The sequence below is a fragment of the Pieris brassicae genome, chromosome 3 (assembly GCF_905147105.1).
Source record: "Pieris brassicae chromosome 3, ilPieBrab1.1, whole genome shotgun sequence".
Lineage (NCBI taxonomy): Eukaryota > Metazoa > Arthropoda > Insecta > Lepidoptera > Pieridae > Pieris > Pieris brassicae.
The window spans coordinates 22838515-22862647 of NC_059667.1; the positions used below are offsets into that span (position 1 = coordinate 22838515).

General features: G+C 35.8%; 3 protein-coding genes across 4 annotated transcripts; 1 reads left to right on the top strand and 2 right to left on the bottom strand.

The window, feature by feature from the left end:
* Positions 1 to 2338: 2338 nt before the first annotated feature.
* LOC123707678 (dynein light chain roadblock-type 2-like) lies at positions 2339 to 4033 on the bottom strand. The gene is made up of 4 exons (XM_045657951.1): positions 3909 to 4033; positions 3764 to 3842; positions 3477 to 3577; positions 2339 to 2852 (listed from the first exon to the last, which is right to left on the bottom strand). Exons 1-4 carry the CDS (start codon positions 3909 to 3911, stop codon positions 2742 to 2744), a joined length of 294 nt encoding a protein of 97 aa, XP_045513907.1. The 5' UTR covers positions 3912 to 4033; the 3' UTR covers positions 2339 to 2741.
* Positions 4034 to 4199: 166 nt separating this feature from the next.
* On the top strand, positions 4200 to 7840 carry LOC123707701 (SH3 domain-binding protein 5-like). Its single transcript, XM_045657982.1, has 9 exons — positions 4200 to 4636; positions 4821 to 5012; positions 5095 to 5280; positions 5445 to 5566; positions 6341 to 6522; positions 6655 to 6830; positions 6956 to 7172; positions 7252 to 7399; positions 7538 to 7840. Exons 1-9 carry the CDS (start codon positions 4589 to 4591, stop codon positions 7674 to 7676), a joined length of 1410 nt encoding a protein of 469 aa, XP_045513938.1. The 5' UTR covers positions 4200 to 4588; the 3' UTR covers positions 7677 to 7840.
* Positions 7841 to 9945: 2105 nt separating this feature from the next.
* On the bottom strand, positions 9946 to 24106 carry LOC123707246 (zinc transporter 2-like). Of its 2 annotated transcripts, XM_045657131.1 has the most exons (10): positions 23753 to 23889; positions 22497 to 22602; positions 16384 to 16512; positions 14858 to 15020; positions 14476 to 14667; positions 14108 to 14294; positions 12308 to 12401; positions 12002 to 12126; positions 11638 to 11753; positions 9946 to 11560 (listed from the first exon to the last, which is right to left on the bottom strand). In XM_045657131.1, the coding sequence occupies exons 2-10, from the start codon at positions 22512 to 22514 to the stop codon at positions 11415 to 11417; spliced, it is 1170 nt and encodes a 389-aa protein (XP_045513087.1). In that variant the 5' UTR covers positions 22515 to 22602; positions 23753 to 23889; the 3' UTR covers positions 9946 to 11414. The 2 variants fall into 2 exon arrangements, with proteins under 2 accessions (XP_045513087.1, XP_045513086.1); XM_045657130.1 differs by lacking the exon at positions 22497 to 22602 and having other exon boundaries at positions 23753 to 24106.
* Positions 24107 to 24133: the final 27 nt, after the last annotated feature.

Below are 24133 nucleotides of genomic sequence, written 5' to 3' on the forward strand. Positions count from 1 at the left end.
TACGATGCGTAGATGTTTTCGGTGCTCTTCCTCGTCGATTGATGCTATGAGTATATCATCAACGAAAGGAAATACGAAGTCGAGTTCGCGCAGTACTTCGTGAATAAAGCGTTGGAAAGTCTGTCCGGCGTTCTTTAGACCAGGACACATGCGCGGAAACTCGAAAAGACCAAAAGGTGTGATGATGGCGGTTTTCTCCACATCTTGCTCGCTGACTGGCAGTTGTTGGTACGCGCGATTGAGGTCGAGTGTGGAGAAAATTTTCTTCCCTGCGAGTTGGTATGTGAAGTCACGTATACGTGGTATGGGATACCGATCGGGCTTAGTTATGGCGTTGAGCCTTCGGTAATCGCCACACACGCGTAGGTCTCAATTCTTCTTTGGCACGACGTGAAGAGGTGATGCCCAAGGGCTTTTGCTTGGTCTGCATAACCCTTGATCGATCATGTTTTGGAATTCCTTCCTGACCATTTCGTAACGATGCGGTGCAATGGGGCGTGGCTTGCAGTGAAGGGGCGGTCCATTTGTTTCAATGAAGTGTTCAACGGAATGTTTGGGACTAAGCTTCATTGAAGTGATTCTGGTTGTGCCTGGGAAATCTTCTAGTATGCTGTGGTAATGTCAATGTCAATACTACGAACTGTAGGTATGTCTGCAGTACTGAGCTGAGCGTTTGTTACCAGTTTTGTTTTCCCGTCGATCAGTCTTCTGTTTTTTACGTCGACAATGAGGTGGTGGTACTGCAAGAAATCTGCTCCCAGGATTGCCTTAGACACATCTGCTACGACGAATTTCCATGTGTATGGTCTTCGGAGGTTAAGATCGAGTTGGAGTGACTTCTCTCCGTATGTTGGAATGACCGTGTTGTTGGCGGCGTAGAGTTGAAACGGCAGTGGTTTTTCGCGTGAGCCTTTTGTCTTTGGTAGCACGGAGATATTAGCTCCTGTGTCGACCAAAAAGGTAAGTTTCGTTACCCTGTCGGTAACGAAAAGGCGGTGTGATGATTCGGTAACGCCGGTTCCCGCCGCGGCCAGCGTTACTTTTAGTTTTCCGACTGATTTATGGGCTTGAAACTGCATGGTGGTGTGCATTTCTTCGCGTCCATACCGTAGCGATGATGGTAATAGCAGTACGGCATTGGGGATTTTTTCCGGCTTCGATCTTCCATCTGCGACTCTCGTCGGTTTTCGTTTCGATTTGTTGATGCGTTCCGCGAGCGTGATTGTGAATGTGAATGGTGGCGAGAACGACTGTTGCGGTAGTTGTCGCGAGGTTGTGCTCGTATCTCAGCGACTTCCAAAAACACCCTTCTTATTTCACCGATGAGGGTGTCGATGGTTGGTTGTTGTTCTGGAGGTGGCACACGGAGTGACAGTGAGATACCGGAGACTTCTTGGCTCGACGGATGTGATGAAACTTGACGCTCTGCACCGGAAATTTCTGTGTTCGACATCTTCAATTTTTTTGGTGTTCTTCTCGGGGTCACCACTTTGGGGTATTTTTGGTTTAGGTTGTTTGGTCCTTATTTGGTTAAAATAAAACTTCCTAATAATTCGTTGAGAAGAGGTGAAGATGGAATGTGGAATGTGTTTAATTTTTAAAAACTGTAGATTTATATACAAAAATTATCCTACCTGGCCACTAGTGGTAACATGTGGTACCAAGATGCGAAGGGTGCGTAGACAATAAAATTGAGGCGCGGCAAAAAGTTGTCCTTTTTGTTGCGCGCAACCGTCGAAGGGTACGAACGTGTTCTTCTCAGAACAGTTCGACATCGTGGTCTAACGGTAACGTAATTAACTGTTCTTTTCAGAACAAATTATTGTTTCATGACGACACGTACTAATCACCTACACACATTTAACAGGGATTTTGAAAAGGTATCACACTAAAACACAAAAGAATGATTTTGAAATAATTATAAAAGGGCTTTTTCGCGTGACTAGCGCAAGAGTGTCTCCTGCGAAACTCGAACCTCGGCTTTGGCAGTCAGGGGCTTTTCAATCTGCCTGACTGAAGGGCACGAAAGGTCACGCGCTTAGTGTCAGTAAGGGACCTCGAGTTTGCTTTGCTGCGTGGGCGGCCTTTAATTTTTCTTCGGCTAAGGTTCGTATTCAGATCCGTTAAAATATGTCGGGGCCTCCTACGGGCCGTTTTTATCGGGTAGGCGTGACTGTGGATCCGTTCGTCAGCTCCTTGTGGCAACTGTCCGAGTGCGTTTTAATACATTATGTACATCTAAGTAGGCTCCAAATATGCAACATCTCAACGCCGATGGCTTTGTACTTTAATTTAATAAAATATATAAATATATTTTTAGGTGCAATAATACAAGAAATATAAGTGTAAAGTTTATTAAAATAAATAATAGCCACAAAAAATTAAGCTTAATTGTTAACCTGGTTATGTCATTGTTCTGTGACGTCACACATTTACTGAGAGATTTTTAAGATTAAGTGAAACTACCTATTACAAAATTATATTTTTAAATTTAGTAATCACAGCAAATAATAAAATAAAACTCAACTACTAAACTGAATACAATGCTTGTCATAAGAGAAGTTTACATAAATACTAAAGGTAATATAGAAGAATTGCTATGTGGCTACGAATTTTTGAATTTAAATAAAGATTTACTTTTAATAGATTTTCACATTTATATAGCCCATTTATTAAGGTGTTTGGAATCAGCACATATTTACTTTTTCTACCCTTAGTATTTATGAGAATATATACTTGGACTAGTCAGATGTATTTTGAATAACAATAAGTATGAACTCTCGATCAGGGGCAATCAATATCTCATGGCGCCTGCTTCTAACTCTAAGGAATGTCAGCTCATTAGTGGAATCCTGTCAAAAATTAAAGAAATATTTATCACAAGTTTGTCAGTAGAACATATTTTATAAATAGAGTAGTTAAATTTCTTCAGCAAGGTTTTATACTTTTTTTTTGAGCTTAAAAGATATCCTTAAAGTTAAGATAAAGAAAAGTTTACTATGAAAAAATTGGTGGTGGAGTTGTGCTTGGTACCTTGGCACCTTGGCTTACATATAAAGCACAAACCTGGATTTTTCAAAACAAAATGAAAGGCAAAATATGTATATACTGAGTAATAAACAACAGCAAAGGTATGCACAGAAACACAAAAATAAATAAATTAATGAGCAACATGCCCTACAATTCAAATGGAGATGATTATATAGATGGCAACCAAAATGGTAACCAAATGGAAAGAAACAAGGGCAGACCAAAAGAGTGATGGGCTGACATCTTTGAAAGGATAGCTCCCAAGCTGGTATAAATTGGAAGATGCAAAAATTAAAAAGGCTGGGAAAGGCCAAGGCCTTCTTGCGGGCAAGGCATCTTATTAATTAAAATTGTATTTATATACTTCTTTTTGTATAACCTATGTCAATAAGATGTGGACAAATAAAGGTTTATTATTAATATGCACTAGTAATTTTATAATTTACCATTTCACGAACAACATTCCTTGCTTTTTCTGTCAACTGACTTATAAGACCAGAATATAACACAGAAGTTGCATTATCCAATGACGTCTTTATTGGTATACCTGTATGAATTAGAAGAATTTTGTTAATACAGTAAAATAAAATCTATACAAATAGATTCTGCAATGAGAGGCAGTTCTAAATACGCAAAACTTAACTACTTGCGAAACGAAGAAATAATATATATATAAGAAAATTTATATATTTAATCAATTCAACACTGCAACTATATAAGATATTGATCAAACCTTCGTGGTTTACAATGACGACACCCATAACACCTTTATGAGCTTGAATTCTTTTGATAGTTTCCTCGACCTCAGTAGCCTGGAATTAATAAATAATTACTACATAATGAAATACATAATGCAATGTAATGAAACTATGGTTTACCATTTTATTTTAGAATTAACAAACTTGGAGGAACAGCGAAATAAAAAACTTTCTATGCTGTAGATGTATACTGATTACTGACTAGTGACTACTGAGTAGGAAGTGGCCCGTAGATACTAGACGTAGACTATACCTCAAATCTCAATTCACAATCAAAATCACAATTGACGTATAGCGTGCATAGACAACATAAGAGCACCGCAAATTATATGTATAACTATATATGTCGGAAAAATAAGAATTTTGTAGGTGGAATTATGATATTGTTTGGTAGCTGAAAAAATATATTGACTATATATTTTTTCAGCTACTTGAAGACTGAAGGAATATTGTTACATGTAAATTTTCTCTACAAAATAGTTATATTGCTATTTAACAATTGCTGTTGTCGGCTGTCAAAAGGTAAAAGTCGCAAGCAATGTGAGAGAGAGAACCGTGAGAACTTTCAACTTTGAAGTTAAGACCTGTAACTATCCATAAGTTTGAGATACCTGCACACTGTACTGTAGAACTGGCAAAATAAAAAAGCTGAGTTTTTGTGTTTTTCATTGCAAAACTAATAATAAATATATTTACGTATTCTACATTAATTGTTTTAAGCGATGAAGATTTATTATCATTCAATAGGAAAGCTAAAAGATTTGTAAGATTATATAAAATGCAATTTTTGTGACAGAAAAATGAACGATAGCGCAGAATGCTCAGAAACATTAGATCCGCGAGTTCAGGTAATCAATAAAGTCTCACGTTTTATTAACTGCAATTTGCATACAAATGCATAGTTTGCAATTGCAAATTTAACCATTTAGAATTTGCTCCTTTGTTTGTGGTTTTATATAATTTATTACTTAGTAAATTAGTTTATATGTTTATCGACTAAATATAGTAAATATTAATTATTTAAATTTACAGATTGAATTGGAACGACTTAATACGGCAACGGATGAGATAAATAGACTTGAAGTTGAACTAGATGAGGCTCGACTGGCTTTTCGTCGTTTACTTGCTGAAGGGCATCTTCGTATACAACAGCTTACTAAAAAACTAGGAACTAGTGTGCATAAGGCTAGACCTTACTATGAGGCAAGATTTAGAGCAAATATTGTAAGTTTTTGTATTTATTTTATATAGTAACTGCTTGTTGATCATGTGAAATATTATTGTTGTTATATTCAATGTATAACAGACATCTCAAGAGCTTCAAGCTGCCAATTTTGCCTATGACAAAGCGAATAGTGCCCATGCTGCAGCAAGGGAGATGGTATATCTCGCAGAGCAAGGCCTGGCAAGACTTGCCGATGGGAATGGAGGGCTTACTCTGGATCCTGCCTGGCAAGAAATGCTTAATCATGCAACACATAGAGTTAATCAGGTCAGTTATTTGGAAACGGAGCATAACATTCATATTCATCAATTATTTTATATAAATGATTATCCATAATGTATTTTATGTAATTAGCTACTTATATTTTAATCCCCCTCTGACTCAACTAGAGGTCCTTAAGTTGTAAAATTTAATAATTATAATTGGTGAAGGCGGAAGCAGATCGCGCTTCATCTGCGGTGACACAACGCACTAAGGCAGCGGCCCACAGGGCAGCTGCCGCTCTTGTACAACAACTACAGAATAGTCTAAAGCGTCATATAGCCAAATCAAGGTATTGTTAAATTAGAAGTCACAGTAGTATTTGTAAACATTTTAGTGCCCTAGAACGCCTTTGTCTACTTTAGTACAAACCTAAAAGCTATTAAGTTTAGTATTTATAACATGAAAATATTTTAATCAAGATTTTTTCTAAATGTACAAAAGAGCATCTTTCTACTAAAGCCTGCCTTAACAAAACTTTGCACTATTTTAAATTAAACGCAATAAATTGCTTTACAATCTCGTATTAGTTGTGTAATGAGCTCAAATTAGCAAATTATAAGACTATCTATCTAGTTAGCCTAGCACTAATGAGTTTTTGTAGAGTGAGATGCTGAAAATTGCATTAGCAAATGATTAATTGTCCTTGAGACAGAAACAATGCTTGTTCCGAAAAAGAAAATTTAGTTAAGAATAAATAATATGCAGTACTATGATTGCATATAATGTGTAATTGTAGAAATGCTATGCCTCTTAGTGTCTTGCTCTTCCCTAAAAGTAGTGCTTGATTAGTTTGCACAGCTTTTCTCTCGTTCACAGGCCGCACACTGACGTCAGCAAGGCCATTCTCATACTCGGTACTATTTTTTATTATTTCATACTTTTAAATATTTATCGCATGCTGTATTTCTGCTTGATAGGCAGTATTGTAATTCTTGAATACACCTTCTTAATTTATTGAATTATTATTGGATCAAATAACTGGTTTGGAGATTTTCTAATGACGCATGATATTTTAAACACTTACTAAATAATTTATTAGTGCTTATTGTTATATAATTTTTAGGCCATATTTTGAGGAGAAAGCTCGAATTAATGCCGCTTTAGAAGCACAAAAAGCTCGTATCCAAACACTTGAAGAACAGGTCACCGAAGCAAAACAAAAGTATTCCTCCGCCCTTCGGAACCTCGAGAGGATATCTGACGAGATTCATCGGCATCGATCTAGAAGACAATCTACGAGAAATGGTCGGTAAAATAGTTATTTTTTTATAATTAAACAGCTTAACTGTATGCAAACTTAGACTAGATGGTAATGTATTTTAGTACTGTAAAAGACTCACATGTATATAGACATAGCATAATGTTCGTTATTTGCAGACATAGATCAAATGACCATAACAGATACGACGAGTGAATCAAATGCCAGTGAGAACTTAGAAGAATTGTGCTCGACCAGTAACGATGAAAATGTTCGCGAGTGGCTTCGGAAGGTAGACCGACCCGATCCTGACACCTGGACCGAGATAGATCTGGATTATTCCAGCCCAGAAGAGGTAAATTTAAGAACAATTAATATTTCTTATGAAATTAGGCTAAATTTATATTTGTCTCTTAATAAAATCCACGTCCAGCACCGAAGAACATCGGTAAAACGTGGTCGTATCATTGTGAATTTCAGATAAGTTTTGAAAAATGCTCTCTGAGACCGAGGCCGAGCCCCGAAAAATCTCCGCCCAGTCCCCTGGAGTCCAAGGTCTCGGCCGCGTCTCCGAGGCGAATCATACGAGTGGGCGAAAGGACGGCCGCCATCAGGGCCGAGTTGGAGAAGGGGAGGCGACAGAGTTTGGATACTATCCTTCACGATACGGGGGAGAAAGTCAAGGAGATGTTCCAAGGTGATTTCTCCTATGGCTTTATTTTATACATTTTTCGAATCGGCCAATTTTTTTTTTAATACATCATTGTAAAATTGAGGTCTCTCCCTGTTCGGCGAGCGTCGCGGGTCTGGTTCGGCGCCCCGCACTCCGCGCAGATCCTCTCCTCGAGCCCGTCGATCCCCCGCTCCCTCGGGGGCCTCCTCGGCCTCCGACGAACTATACTCCGACGCGGACAGTCTAGCCAGGTAATCAATTTACTTGCGCAACAATTAACTTATTTACCAATTCTTCAGATGCGGTGAGAATATTTTTTCTCTTTATGCAATATAGCCATATTCTCAATGACGTTTTCATTGTTCCGTAATTAGAAAAACCTTTTGCAGCATGGAGATGCTGACCGACGACCAAATAGCTTCGCTGATGCTCGACGCGCAACTCGAAGCCGTCTGTGAGAAGTTAGCTGGAGTTGCGCGTGCGCCGCGCTCGCCGCGTTCGCCTCGTTCGCCCGAATCGCGACGATAGACCTCAATAGAAACGTACAAGGTATCATTTTGCCCGTTGAGCGTTGTCGACAACCGTTATTACCGGCTTTTAATTGACGCAAGGTATTGGTGTCAGGTCAATTATTGATTTTTATTGATCAGCACTAACAGTTAGGGGGTTCTAATTAATATAATAGTTATAATTAATATATATATATATAGTAATATATATATATAATCGAAATATTATATATATATATATATATATATATATAATATTTCGATTAGAGTTTGCTAGAATATTGGCCCCGAGTGATAATTGTAGAGCAGTGTTTACCAATTTGTTACCAGAGCCCCACAGATTTTTCATGATATGTTTTGACTCTGTAATTTTAAGGCTAAGCTGGGGCCTGAAGCCATAAAGCTGGCAGAGACACTGCAATAGCGTTTATTTCTCCTTAAATAATGTTCGGTAGCTCTTAAACACGATATATTTATGTTAAACGTTTATGAATTGAGGGTTAAGCGGCATTTTGAGAATTGTATAACTCTGCCGAGCAATAATATCGATTGATATTTATGCATTGGTTTTTAAATGTTAAGTCGGTTTGTCTGTTGTATAATGTGGCCTAAACTAAAAAAACTAAGTATAGTAAAATTCAGCGTAAGTACGAGCGGCCAGTTGAGTGTTCACAGTGATGCTGACCAGAAGGTCGGATTTTGTTTGTAATAAGAAATTAATATTGCATTATATAATGTATATATATATCTCTATGAACGGGATTTATAAAAAAAATAATTTAATTTATTTATATTTTATACGCGAGTAATACTCATAAATCTAATTTCATTGCTAGTCTCGTGCATTTTCTTTATAGCTAATGTTTTTCTTAATTCTCACTTTGAGTCCTGTTTTGAATTTAAAATGATTTTATTGACATTTTAAAGATTTTAATTGAGCTTAATTCAAAGCAGGCTCACTGTCGGAAACTAAAGGGTTTTTTTGTTGGTTATTTTTCTCATGTCGACACAATTATACATTTAAACGCAAAATCTCCGAAATAACTCAGCCGTCTTCCAAGCGTTACATCCTCGTTACGTTTTCAAACACTGAAACACTGGATACATGTAGCAGTTAGATAGTAAAGGTTAGTTCCCGGGTGATACATTGAACTCACAGTTAAAGTTTTACCTTAATGAAAGCATATTCGCGAACTTTCTCCAGCTTCGTTACATTGGGCCCCATTTGGGTGACGACCAGTGATTATACGCAAGGAACACCTTGTTATATTATCCCTAAGGTTATATGAACAAAATTACGAATGTGATGCGAGGTGAACAGATACACAACGTTGAAATGTTGAACGTCACAAATAGGACATCGCACTCAATATTCTGAAATTTGTCCGATTGCTTATCAGAAGAACAAAATCGTCTTTGTCTCTTCACCTTGCACGTGGAATCGGAGATATTGTTAACTATTAAAACAATTAGTAATAAGTGAGCTTGCGACGGTGGTGCGCTCTGTAGGTGTTCGCACAAAATGCCAGATTTTATGATAGTTTTAATAGGAAAGTAGAATTTCACCGCATAATAAATAATAATAGTGTAACGTATCAAAAATCTTGTGAACGTAATAAACGATTTCACAGTTCAGACCCGGTTAGGGTCTAATTTTATAAGTATGCTTTGAAAAGTACCTTGAGAGTATATTTATCTCGTTAAGAGTTCACAAGATTACTAATTTATTTACAGCTGTGATTAAAGTAGCGAATAGATCTGATTTATTGCCAAATAAATATCGCTCTTATTGTAATTGAAATTGATCTCAAATAACGTTGAAAGTTCAATTTGAGTTTGTCGAAATAGTGAAGTTAGCGTTTTATTTATAGGAGTACAATATTTTTCTATTAATACCTAATTGATTTATTTACAAATACTATGAGTACGATAGCTTTAAAATGATATTAATTTTGCCCGTTGTGATATTATTCTGTACAAATCGTAGCCATAATCACAATAGATTACGTAGCGTAAGCGAATCGAATGCCTTTGAAGGAATAAATCATTAAATATTGGTCCGTGTTTGTTTCCGACCTCTCACTCTCGGTATCACCGAAACTATGATTCATTAAGAATACATTTCTTTTATTTTGTAGGATTCGCCGGGATTCAAATTTATATGAATTTCAAAAGTCGTAAGGAATCACGATTTATCAGGTAATCAATATTCACCAATCTTTGGATCGCGAATGCTGCGGTCGTAATTATCGTTAAATCAATCAAAGGTAGTAAAAAAACGAAATGTATTAATGTCAATTTCTTTAATATCATCGATTACAACAGATTTTACAAAGGACGGTAATCCAGATCAACAACGTCCGACTACAAAATATCAAAACTTTTTGGTTACAATTTGGCTGAAGGAGCACTATTCAACATTTCAATCCATTCTAAAAAATATTCCTTAAATTAAATAATTAAGTATTTTAAACGAATTTACTACTTCAGACATTTTTACGAGAAATTCTAATATTACGATTTTCGCAAATAATTATAAATCGGTTCGGCATAATATTAGACTTTCGAGTTTCTCCGTTTTTAATACTCACATTAGATCCATATTGCACTACAAATGAAAACACATTCTTCTATACGATCGGGGTTTGGGCCAAAATGTTCCACGTCATAGTGCATTAGCGGATTTACAATTAACATTAATATTTACAAAGCTATCACAATACAGATTTGAGCATAACATTAAAACATTTAAGTACACAATTAGAGGGAATCTTCGGACACGAGGCCGACGTTGGCTTCGACGGTCCGTTTTCGCAAAACCAAACGGACCGTCACAAAGTCTCCGACCCCAAATACAAAAGCCGCTTAACTCCTATGTCTCTTCGAGGAGTCTGTCCAATGGCCGTTAACTAGTCATACGACAGTCAATTCAAGAATTGAGCGAGATTTGAAGAAATAGAAATACAGAAAGAAGAGATTTGAGGAAATGATTTGAAACTGGTGATTGAATCTACTTACATCTAACACGGGTCCAGCCCGATACTCTAGGTCGGCTCTCCTCGAGCGTCGCAACTCTTGGAAGAGACAAACGGAGAAGTTGATACTCCTGTTCTCTCGAAAAGCAGAGAGTCAAATTCATTCGAAGGTAATACGACACATTAGACCCTAATTAACCTATTACGTAACAGTCATGTATACATTTAAATACACTTATTTAACTAACTTATTTGTCATTACATAGCCGATTATATTTGGCACTCCATTGAATACGTAATTTTAACAATATCACTATAAATAACTGAGAAAAATAAATATTTGTGCTAACGAGAAATACACACGGACATTCATTGTTCCCACGCCGAGTTCGGAGTGCCGGACTTACGCCTCGAACTCCTGACGGAAGGTCCAAATAGTTTATTTAGTATTTATTTCATGGATTCTGAACAATATGAATGCACAAAGTCAAAGGAAAAGTGTAAATTGTCAGCGGATGGAGACTCGCGCACTCTGCGTCACTGAGATCGGTCGAAGACCTGATCACTATTAGCTATAACCTACAAAAATACTTGGAATTCTTAGATCTCTCGGAGGCTCGAGGCCCGCCTGCGCCTGCGCCTGTTTTACCATTTCAACACATTTATCACATTTATGAAGTCGCCTGTGTCGCGTTTCGCCCACGTCTCCTCTGAACGTATGACGTATACCGTGCGTTGGTCACCGTTGAACCGACCGCCTAACGACACAGCGTGGAGAGATGTCAGGGCGCGGCGAGTCTTGTGCAGGTGTCGCAGAGGGCCATCTCCCCCGAGAACCGCTCCACCTGGAAGCAGGCGCTGCTCACGCCCATGGACCGCGCCAGCCTCTGGCACGTGGACAGCACTCCCTCCCACTCCGCCAGCTCGTCTGGAATGCGTTCGATACACAATTTAGTGAGATTCTGTGTCAAATTCACACACACAGCATGCGTATAGAAAACCTACCGATGGCAATGTGTGCAGTGAGCACCACGTGGTGAGTGGACAAGGCCCACGCGTGGACCGAGTGCACGTGACGGACGCCCGTCACGGCTAATAGGCCGCTCACGCACTCGCGGTACCTGTCACATATATCCAAAGATTAAAGAAGAAAAAAACATTACATGTTTATCAATATATATTTTATTTCATTTTTGTCACACATATATATATATTAATTTAGTAATTGTATTACGACACTTTATCGTAAAGACAATTTTGTTTTTTAAGAACACATTAGAAATGCTAAATAGTCTCCGCGTCACGTCACTTCGTGTAGATGACAGTTGTCAAATGTCACTATGACAAGGAAATGCATGCATGAGTGTACCTGAAGTCAGCAGGCACGGCCTGCATAAGGATCGCGAGCGCATCTCGTACGACGCGCACGGACGTCAGGAGGACGAGCACGCTGAACACGAACGTACATAAGGGATCTATCACCTTTGCCGCTGGCTGAAATATTATATTACGTTGCTTCAACATACACTAGAGAATAAAGGAGAGCTTCCTTCATAATTCAAAAGTCCCTTTCAAAAGTAGTTAAATAGAATGTATGGACAAAACATGTCAATTGTTCCGGGAAAGAACAAAACTTATATCTTGAATGATGTAGGGATACCATTAGATCACTTACGTAAAACTTAATGATGACGGCTGCAAGGAGCACCCCACAGCTCTGAATCAGATCTCCGATCACGTGAATGAGCGCTGCACGGAGATTTATGTTCCTGCAAATATAAATCTTTACGTTTCCGTCCGTCATTTCGCCATCAGAGTTAACAGGGTGGGACATAAGGATTTTAGAAGGGGTAAGGCACAAACACTGTTGGCGGACACTGGCTTAGGAGCTTTAGCTTCCGATTCTCATGCCTGATTCAAATCTCGTTCGGCCCATTGGTGGACAATGATCTTTTTTTTTTTTTCAATATATATCAGGAAAATCAAAGGTCCCGGCTGAATTCTATTAGACCGCCTTATAACAAACACCGCTTTAAGTAACGACATTTAACTGATATTTTCGGAGAATTATATCTGTTGGAACGACCAGCCGTATTGAATATGTGGGGACAGTATCCCCTTTCCACATCTGGCACACTAAAGGTATTAAGGTCACAAAAAAGGAAACAAAACCCACTCGAGTTTAGCGTCTATTGTATTTTTCAGACACAAAACAGGTTCAGGTGTATGCAGTATAATCGAAGCCCCAACAAAGCCCGCTTTCTCATTTGTCTTTTATGTTACTTATCTCAACACAGGACGCACCAAAAAATATTATTTAGTAGAGTTATTCGTGAAACTTTTAACATGTCGCTAAGAATAAGAAAACAAATTACTAATGAATAGAATAAAAGCGTATTATCTCAAAGCTTGAGAGTGGAATTTCAAACAGAGACTTGACCACGAAATATGGTGTATCACACTCCACTCAACCACTTGGAAAGAGAGAGAAAATTCCAACATTCCGTGTGTGTCACCGTGACCACGCACGCTTTAAAGCACGTGAAACGTCGGAAAAATTAAAATTATGTAAATAATGATAAGTTTATAATAATAATACATAGCTTGAATCCGGTTAAAAGGTTGTGTAGGGGTATTTATATATATACTATATAGTTGTGAGCGTAGTTTTATAAGTGACAATGTAACAACACATAGGGACAGTCTGTACTTAGCGATTGACGCGAAAGCACGTCAAATGTCATTCACAATGGCATTGTTTCCTTTGGAGTCACCCGGAGGCAAAATACCCCGGCACCCCCCACATCTACAGTTGTTTTCTTACAATTCAAACACCTTTTGGGAACAATTAATTGAAAATGAAACGAGCAAGAACAACGAAGTACCTATACGAAGATTGAGGAAGCTTTGCTGAAGTGGGTTAAATATCAAACGACAAATAATATGCCAATAATTGGACCAATTCATTCAAACACCTCTTGACTCTCTTGAAATATCCTCAGATGATGTGACTGATGAAGAGGACAATATTTCTCAATATGGCTCAATTAGCCCAAAATTTAAGACCTGCTTTATCTAATACCGAAACAGAACGGTTAATTGTTCTGGATAATTCTATTGCAATTTGTGCACGAGCTACGGAAGAAGATATTGTACAAGAAGAGTTTGTAGAACAATTTACGGTGCCAACTTTCGATGATGGTCTGAATGCTGTCAATGAATTACGAAATTATGACAATACTTTAATTAAAATTCAGCGTGACGTACGACGTACGTACTACAGAAGAGTTTCAAAAAAATTAAAATAACCGATTTTGTTTATGTAGAAAAATGATAATTATATATGTACATAAGGTCTTTTTATTATAATTAATCAGAGATTCTATAATAAATATATATAACTAAATATGAGTAGTTCCTTCGATGAAGTTATAATAGATTTTGACTGTATTTACAACAAGAAAAAAACATTAACCTTTGCGAATTCCCTTTAACCGCTGTATCACTAGCGCTTAGGTCCTTCATCCTATAATCACCATTGGGAACGTTCCCGTTTGTATGTTTGTGCTCTCTTCGCCGGAATAGCTTAAACCGCTGAGGAGAGGTGTCCGAATGTGTATGTATGTGTCCGCACGCCGCGCCGCCGTGTGTGTGGTGGTGAGCTATGAAAATGTAACGGAAAGTCTTTTAATTAGTATTGTTTAAGATATTCTAAACCCTGAGCGCCGATACAGTACTCAGTCTACCACGCTCTGGTAAATTAAAACAAATTACAAACATTCTATTTGCAATTGTTTTTTCGGAGACATAATAGTATTATTATATTAACTTATTAATACTCACCTATATCCGAAGCACATCCGTGAAGCACTAAAGCCAGTAATACATTAAAACCGACTCCACAACCAGATACTAGCATCATCATGTCTGGTTCGATATTGTATTCGCCGGTATGTATACGCACGGCGGCTACGTACACGAAGACGCCCGTCAACGCCCATATTAACAGCACGGACGCCATTGCACCTAGAACTTCTGGAATAGGTAAAAGAAGAATACGATGATAAATTTAAATCAAATTTATGTAAAAGTATATTTATATTATTTGTTTAGACGACTTGAACTATTACGTAAAGATTATACGTACCTAACACCGTAGGGTCAATCTATAAGCTTTTTTTTGGGGTTTCGAGATATCACATTTCTAGAAATTAACGGGTCTTACCAGCTCGTCGATAACCGTAAGACATACTGGCGGTGGGAGGTCGGGAAGCACAGCGGAAGGCAAGCAATGCCAACGCGAAGCCTCCACAATCGCTTAACATGTGAGCAGCGTCGCTCATCACCGATAGACTGCCGGCGAGGTAGCCGCCGATCAGCTCGCATATCTGAAGCATTAGCAAGAAAACTATATAGGCTGATGTTAGTTATTTCGACTACGTATTTAGCGTGTTGTTCCCATGAGAATCTGAGTGCGTGTTCCTATTTCACCATGCCTCCTGCTGATAGAGGATCTTTGACAATCTCAGACAAATCTTTGTTTTTAATTTATTTTATTATTATTTATTAGTTAAGACGTCATATGGAACATGGTGTAATGGTTGCAGTTCCTTACAAACGTTGTGTAAAACAAAAAAAAACTTGGCTATTAAAAAGAGTAGCGGAGTTTATTGCCAGTTCTCTTCCGTTCTACGCCCTTGATTTGATAACTGGCATTAAATGTAAAATAAGAAGCATTTAATGTATATTTCTATATTTTTTTGACATTCATAAGTGTACATTGTGTTACCTATATGAATAAATGATTTTTGATTTTATTATGTATATATAAAGTATTTTTGTGTGTTACTACTGCAAGATTGCATCGCTCCGTATATGTATAGGCACTCTCACACGCAGACAGAGTCAATTTTCATTTACATATGTATAACAACAATTACAGAAAGAAAAGAATATTACTGCAAAAATTTACGAATTAGTTTAATGTTTTAAAGTTTAACTAACAGTAGTAGTAGGCTGTGTGTACGTCACCGAATTAATGATAATGTTATCACCTCATGCATATTCCCTGTATGTACATTTTTAACGTTTTTTGTATTAGATAGTAGATTTATGTTTCGTGTTGAGTTTTAACTTTTAGTACTGACCATTCCATTTCAGTTAGGTACTTTAGGTTGTTTTGGTTTATGTTGATTGGTCCTTATTTGGTTAAAATAAAACTTCCTAATAATTCGTTGAGAAGAGGTGAAGATGGAATGTGGAATGTGTTTAATTTTTAAAAACTGTAGATTTATATACAAAAGTTATCCTACATTGGCCACTAGTGGTAACATGTGGTACCAAGAAGCGAAGGGTGCGTAGACAATAAAATCGAGGCGCGGCAAAAAGTTGTCCTTTTCTGCGCGCAACCATCGAAGGGTACGAACGTGTTCTTCTCAGAATAGTTCGATATCGTGGTCTAACGATAACGCCAATTAACTGTTCACTTTCAGAACAAATTATTGTTTCATGACGATAACGTTTACAACTGTCCTTGTCAGGACACATCACTGTTTCATTACGACACGTACTAATCACCTACAGTACAAATACGGTACTTACTGTGTTAACGTTAATGTTTTTATATTTGCTAAATAAATAGTAAAATGCATAATTATAGAAATCCATCATGAAGGTATAATAGAAATGTTTTTTTTAAAGTTTTGACTAGTGCCTGTGCTAGTGCTACGTTATGTAAACCATTTCACTCACCATAAACACGAAACAGAGCACCAAAGCCGCTAGCAGCTGTGGTACAGCACTGGGAGGCTCCGGCCTCTTCCAGTGGCAGTGCTCCTCTGATTCACCAGCTGTCGTCACTGTGACCTCCGCGTAACTCTCCTAGAATTTTTTGATAATTTCATAAAAAAATGTCATGCAAAAAAATGTAGAAAATATAAGGAGATAATATAGTAACTTATTGTAAGAAGGTGTTCACGGGGTTAATCACCCAATAAATATATGTACACTCTATACGTATAATGAAAAGTTGAGCTCCATAGTTTCCAATGGAACGGAATTTAAGGAAACGCATGAGGCAGAGGTGCAGCTGTGGTCCAATACAATGCGTAATATACAGTATCAAGAGAGTATTTTCGTGTTGGACCCCTTCGAAAGTTAAGCTATAGCCTTCGAGCGCTTAGAAGTGAAAAGAGAAGTCAAAAAGTCATGAAGTCTCCTGGGCATGTTTGATGAATGAAAGCGATAAACTCAAAACTATCGAAGGTTTTTATTTTCCACCAATGGATTGATACAGTTTTATGTAAGTTGATTGAAATATAAAGATTAATGTTGAAGAGTATCGCGAAAAGGTAGCATAGTAATAAAGAATAAGTGGCCTCAAAATGTATTTTCAATAATTCCATTTAACGTCAATAATCATAAAACAGCGTATGATAAAAACGATAAACACGCTCTTCGATAATCCAAACGTAAAAAAATATATTCGTAAGCGAATCTCCGTTTAATGTTATGTAAAAGATAAACCAAAATCAATAGTGTAGATGTCTGACTTGCGACACGTTTAGTATTAGGTTGGGGAGACAGTGAGAGGGATTGAGATATTTTGGGGCTCGTTCCCCATTCGACAACTAAATATCAATAATTTCTGAGATTTTTGCTACACTTATACTTTTCAGTCGTCTATGATATGCATGGAAAATGTTTACAAATTGAATAATTTCGTATTTTCAACGATAAAACTTGGATTTTGTATATTACATTTTTATGTTTATATTCATGATATGTAACATAGTTTACGTTGGTTTATTTAATGCGTTATTCAAGGCCCATAAACCACGAGCTTGCTTGAGAATTGTTATGTTGGAGATAAGTAATAAAAGTTCTGCATGTAGGTTGTTACCTAAGATTACAAACTGAAGTGAAACTCCAATGTTTCAGTGTGTTGCCGAGCGCTAACCGCTCTAGCAAAGTCTGAACGAGTATCATCGATCAGAGACTTCTCGCATCAGGTGGATGTTTGAAGTTGTTGTTCTGACTTTTAATTAGTTAACGTTAGTAATCTGTTTATTGCAAGCACTTAAAGAGAAGATTATAGATTTTCATGTGCAAAATAGACTCAGGGCCAAACTCTATAAAGATTACCGAATTACAAGATGACAAAAGGGCCATCTACATCAGGGATCTTTAATAAATATTTTATAATTCTTAACTGAGCGGATATAATTATTATAGAAATATGCAGAGACGAAGTGTCACGCGGTATTATTATCTACAAATTGTTCAGATCACTGAGTGGAAGTGATTTTGTTTATCGCGTCACAAATCATAATCTGTGGAAAACATTTTCATTTTACACGCAGCTTATTCGAGGTGACATTTTTGAACATACTTTGGGACAATGCCAGACTATGGAGACAATAATTTTTGTCTTATTATTTGGTATACCATATCTAATATTCATAATTGTGTGATGTCATCTTATAAGAAGCCAAATATTGGAATTTTATTTGAATATACATATGCGGAAATTTAAACTGATATTTATATGTATTATATACCAAACATTTTTTTTTATAGAACAGGGAGCAAACGGGCAGGAGGCTCTCCTGATGTTAAGTAATACCGCCGCCCATGGACATTCACAATACCTCACGTATGCGTTGCCGGCCTTTTAAGAATTAGTATGCTATTTTTTCGAAGACTTGAGGTTTCTGATATTATATCACAAATCTCAAGTATTAAATATCACTGATATATTTAAATATAGCAATACTAAAACCATTACGAATAAATGTTCCAGACAATTGAGTAAATTAAAATTACTATAAAGATTATTTTAATTTAAAAACGCACACAATAACTAAATTTAAAAAGCGAATGAGTGCTGAATTGCAAATTTGTAACGGCGTCGTTAGTAACGTTATAACGTAATTTTCCAGTTGAGTGGGCAGTTACAGTAGTTACGTCCATTCTTTGTTATTAAAATCTCACCGCAACTGTTCAACTCGAAGTACTTCAGTGTCATAAAAGTCAGAGCTTACTATTACACATATTAGCCAGCCTCTTTTGGATCCTTTGGACGTCGGAAGGAGCGACTCGACTGGCATTGCGCCTTTAGCTTTCATCTGTACATCTCATTAGTATCCAGGCATTTTTGTTCTGGTATTCTATATCAGATCTACATTAAGATATAGAGAAAAAATCTGCTATCTTAGAACCCTAAAAAAAGTCCTCTTAAAATAGTATATAGTTATTTTACTTTTCAAAATCTCGCCCAATGCATATCAAAGGGTAGTTCAAAACTTTAAACTGTTTTTCGAAGTATTTTCTTGCCAAAATTGCAATCCAGCTGCCAGCCGTTTCGCCCCGTTTGAACTGAAGTGAGTAGTAAAACGTTCCAATTTCAAATATGTACCGATCTTTTGGGGAGTTCGCTCTTAGGGTTTCCATTTATTAGGAAATATCGCTTCATATTGAAATATTTATCGGAACTTCGTTTGGGTATTTTAATATTAATACACTTTTAAAATTACCAAGTTCTATAAATTATTGATTTAGTAATCTTGGAATGAGTTGCTCTAATTGTTGATATTTAAGATATTAAATATCATAACTTCGTTGTTGTCTCAAGAATTCTAGAAGAAAAAACTAAGTCTCCAAAGCAAAGGAGTATCGACGCCCAGCGGCCCTTTCCGAGCGGCTTAATCCTTTAGAGTTGCGTAGAGATTAGGGGTCTCTCTGCATCTTCTACCGCATTTAACATGAAGAGTGTTCAGAGGACTTGTTCGGATTTATACCTGCAGCATCATCGGACGTCCAGGCGGAATACAAGATACCACATACAACGCCACCCGCCTCACCTCGTCGTCAGTTTATGCACACCACCACTATGAATAACCAGCTGCCCACCGAAATATTTCTGAACCAATTCCACTGAGGGACCTACAAAAAATTAGCCTACCAATTTCTAAAAGGCCAGCGACGCACTCAGAAGCCCTCTGGCATTCATACATACATTTAAAGTATCACTTATCATCATGTGAGCCTCATGCATATATAAAAAATGTTATAAAAAGATTATATTTAAAAAAAACATGTTTCCATTGTGAACAGCATTAAAAATAAACATTAGTTAAATTATATATTTATAGGTGGATCTTGTTAACGATATTTACTCTTTATCCAAATAAATTATGAGTGAAATAGTAAATAAAATAATTGCTTGATACAGTACACTGCAAAACGCTTATAACTTCGATGAGGCAGGTTACATAAGACATGTATGGTGTATAAGGAAAATAGCCATTCAACTAGTTTTTATACAAGATTAAGCTGTTTTTGCAATGAACCTAAATGGTATAAATGGATCTACGTTACAAAGATCTATGAAACAAATAATCATAAAAATATCTGAGCATTATGGTTTTTCTAAAAGAAAATAAAAAGCGAGACTGTCACAATACTTTCATAATCTACGTGGAATGTTAAATTATATTTTAATTGCATAATTAAAATAGGTATGCATAATACAGAGTAGTGTTGGCCTACTGGTTTCAACGAGCGACTCATCCCTGAGCTCGTATAAGTTCGAGCTCCGGTTGTGCACCAATGGGCTTTCAGTCTATGTGCGCATTTAACACCGCTAGTACGGTAAAGGAAAACATTGTGAGGAAACCCACTCTTTTCGTCGACAATTTTCTTAGTTATTCTTTATAGGTGGTATGTAGGTGGATTGTTTAGTTCAACAAATAATTTTGCACTATGATCGCATGTCATCAAATCATTTACCATTAACAATCTTCATTGTATTATACGTGACATCAGCCAGCAACAAATTAAATCCATAAATAAAATTATTACATTTACCTACCTCCACACGAGATGAGACTTCAAACAGATTGAAATTCTCTTGTAACTTTGCCAAAATGGATATTGCATTGGCGAATCGAAATTGAAACCATTCATTATGGACCTCATCAAAACTGACCTACTTTGGGTACCGCAGTTGATTTCGGTGCAATGTGCTTGAATAAGGTGTTATTTGCGATGTCAAAATATATATATATATATATGTATATTGGCAACTATAGTATATACCGGCTGCATAAAAGCGTAAGTTCATTGTTTTTTTAATTATAAGTTATAGATATATGCATAGTTGCTTCCTTCACACTTTGAACATGACTTTCGTTTAGTTTTAAAATTTAGTTTTTATTTGGTTAGATTTTTTATCTCTTCGTGTATGTTTTGTTTGTCTATAAGTGCTTGTGACTATAAAAAATTGTATTTTATTTTTCTTGTAGATCTTGTATAGCTATGTATCAGTATTGCCGAACGTTGGCAAGCTTTTTTTTGTATTAAAACTTGAAATTTCCGAAACATGATTAGTTTGACCTGCATTATATTTCTGTAGGCTTAGATTTTTGGAAGTCACATTAGCGCTTCACGTTTGACTCTTACCCTAGATATCCACCTAAGATCCTTCAGAATGAATGGCATTACCGAATTGATCCATATAAATAACTTACCCGAGTGCACCGAGTTATGCATTTGAAAATAATAACCCAAAACAAAAGACGGTCGAACAAAGACTCTAGAAAGAAAAATCAATCAAGTCATCCATGCACTATCCATTTAAAAGACAAAATTCTATTGAATACACATTACAGATATATTGCCTCGTAAAAGAAGCTAGAATAATTGCAATAGTCTAGCATCGATCGGACTATCAGTTACAGCCATTACGACAACGACGGATTAGTGCGACAGGTTTGAGCCGATTACAATGCACTCGTACAAGTTCAATACTGAAGGATAATTTTTAGTTATGACGCAGATGGACCAAAGGTTAACATGTCATGAATGGATTGTCATTTTTATAGAAAATAAAAATAATAACATATCTAATATTCGCGGTTATGTCATGGCAAATATTTTGGTCTTTGAGCTATGTTTTCGTTTAACAAAGATTAGCCTCGTAGTCTATACAATGAATATTAAACATCGTTATATGTGTAGACAAAATAAATATAAAGTATTACTAAGTCATTACTATTTTCAGCCGATAAGAAAATTAATTTTATTTTCTAAAATTAAAATTTCCACACTCCCGATATGAATTAATGAAGTATATATGTTTAATTAAACTGTAAGTTTAATCAAAAATTGAACGAAATAACGTTTTAAATATATATCCTCACGTTAAAACAGTATTTAATAACTATATATGTTTAATTACATAAAATATAAATTTTTACTTCTCATTACATTTAGATGCAGTTTGGAAACTAAAGTTAGTCTAGCTGGTACAGTTCGTTGTTTACGTAAAGAAATTATCACATGAAGGGACTCAAGACATATAACAGAACGAAACATTCTTATAAACAGAAACTAAATAAAATAAACCTCATACTGTAAACAACATTATTTCGATTGAACTAAACAAATTTCAATATGTTTACTTCTACGATGAAACATTGAACCACCGACAGGACGAAATGATCAATACAAATCAGTATTTATATAGTAATCACCGTCATACTTCTAATGTCAGTTCATATAATTTAATAATTAAGAAATAGTAGAGGATATGATGAGACGTATACGATTTGTGTGCATATAAGACAAAGGTCAAACGAAAGATATGACATAATGGTCTAATGTTTAACAAAATAGTCGAATGCACAAAATAAATAATCTTACGCAAATATTTGCATACATATTGCTTAATGATCTGATTAATTGTAAGAATAAATAGGTCCAATGGTCGCCACATGTGTGGTATGCCACGTCATTGCGACTACTTTGTGAAATCATTATTTTTTTTAAATAAACAAAACATAATGTAATATCATAGTACTTACAAGTATGAGCGTCTCCATGATTATAATTCACACTAACAATGACGGTTCACAAATAAAATGGAATGGATATCCGCAATGGTGTATGGTGGCCGCATGGAGTGAATGTCTGACAAAAATAACTTTTTGTCATGATTTTTTCAAGTACCGTCGTTTTTTTGCAACGACGCAAATAAAAGCGGGTCGTTTTCAGAGAATCATCTAACATTCCATCATTATATTTATAAAAACGAAATAGCTTTCAATTCAGCATCGATTTTGTTGTCATCATAAATATAGATTTTCGTAATACTATCACTAATAAGAATAAGACTTTTTGGATTATTCTTACTATGTTTATGTATGGAATTAGATTGTATATCGTAATCCAAACATTAAGTTAATTAATTGAACTACAGAAGTGAAATGATTTTTTTTAAATTATTTAATAATTTACAGATTATTTAAAATGTAGTACTTCATCATAAAAATACTACTAACTGCCTGACTGGATCTGCCTTAAGTTAATAAATATTGAATAAGACTAATAATATTTATTTCATTTCTTTGTCCAAAAGATACAGGTTAAACATTCATATTTATTTAACAACATGTATGCTTAAAGGATACAAAATAACAAAATATGTATGACGTCACAAATTTTACACAAATACACATAAATTATATTGGAACATAAAAATATCAATATACAAGAATATTTATTTTCACATATTCTAACAACAACATGATTATGCTTTTTATTGTATTTAAATCCAAGTTCTCAAAATTTATTTTTTCTAATTTATAAATGAAAAGTCTAAACCACAAGAGCCAGGCAGTTAATGATTAAGATAATAACAAATAACCTACATAGATCTACTTTTGGTTATGTAAACACTTAACCATATATTTTAACTATTTGGACAAAATCTAATTTCATTTTTATTATTATTGATTATTTATCGATATTTTATTTATTTATTTAATATTTAATTTACAACATGTAAATTTAAAGATAAATTAAGATTGTTCATATAATTGAGTACAACTTTGAACAAAAAAATGTTTCTAAGCTTTATTACATAGATATCCTACGTCGTATGCGGTTTTTACGATAAAAATAAAAACAATTTCTAATTATCCAGCACTACAATGAACTCTAAGACAAAATTACTTAAGTCACTTACTACGTCTTTGCATGTAATTTATTTCAACAGAAACTTGTTAGAAAGGAAAATCTAATATGCTTTTCATAATACATACAGACGTCATTAACTTACCTCGGCTAACAACGGTGCTCGATCCATTTGTTCTGGAGAAGCAAACGCAGATTCATAGTACGCCCCTCGAGTTCTAGCTTCATATCTGGATCCACCTTCATCCCACATTCGAGCTTCGAGCTCATCAGACATTCTGGAGCCCTTGATAGCACCGCATACACAATTGTTTACACAGTAAAATACATTTCTGTCATAAAAAATTGGCAATAATCCAACACTATCTTGCAGACAATGCTTTCGTCGATACACTACACATTTATTACTCGCATAGCAAATAAAATTAATTGATAAAAATATTATTTACGATCAATAACAATAGCATCCCTAGCGAATTCATTGCAACACTGCTTTGACTGAATCACTGAAATCTAAATTGAATAT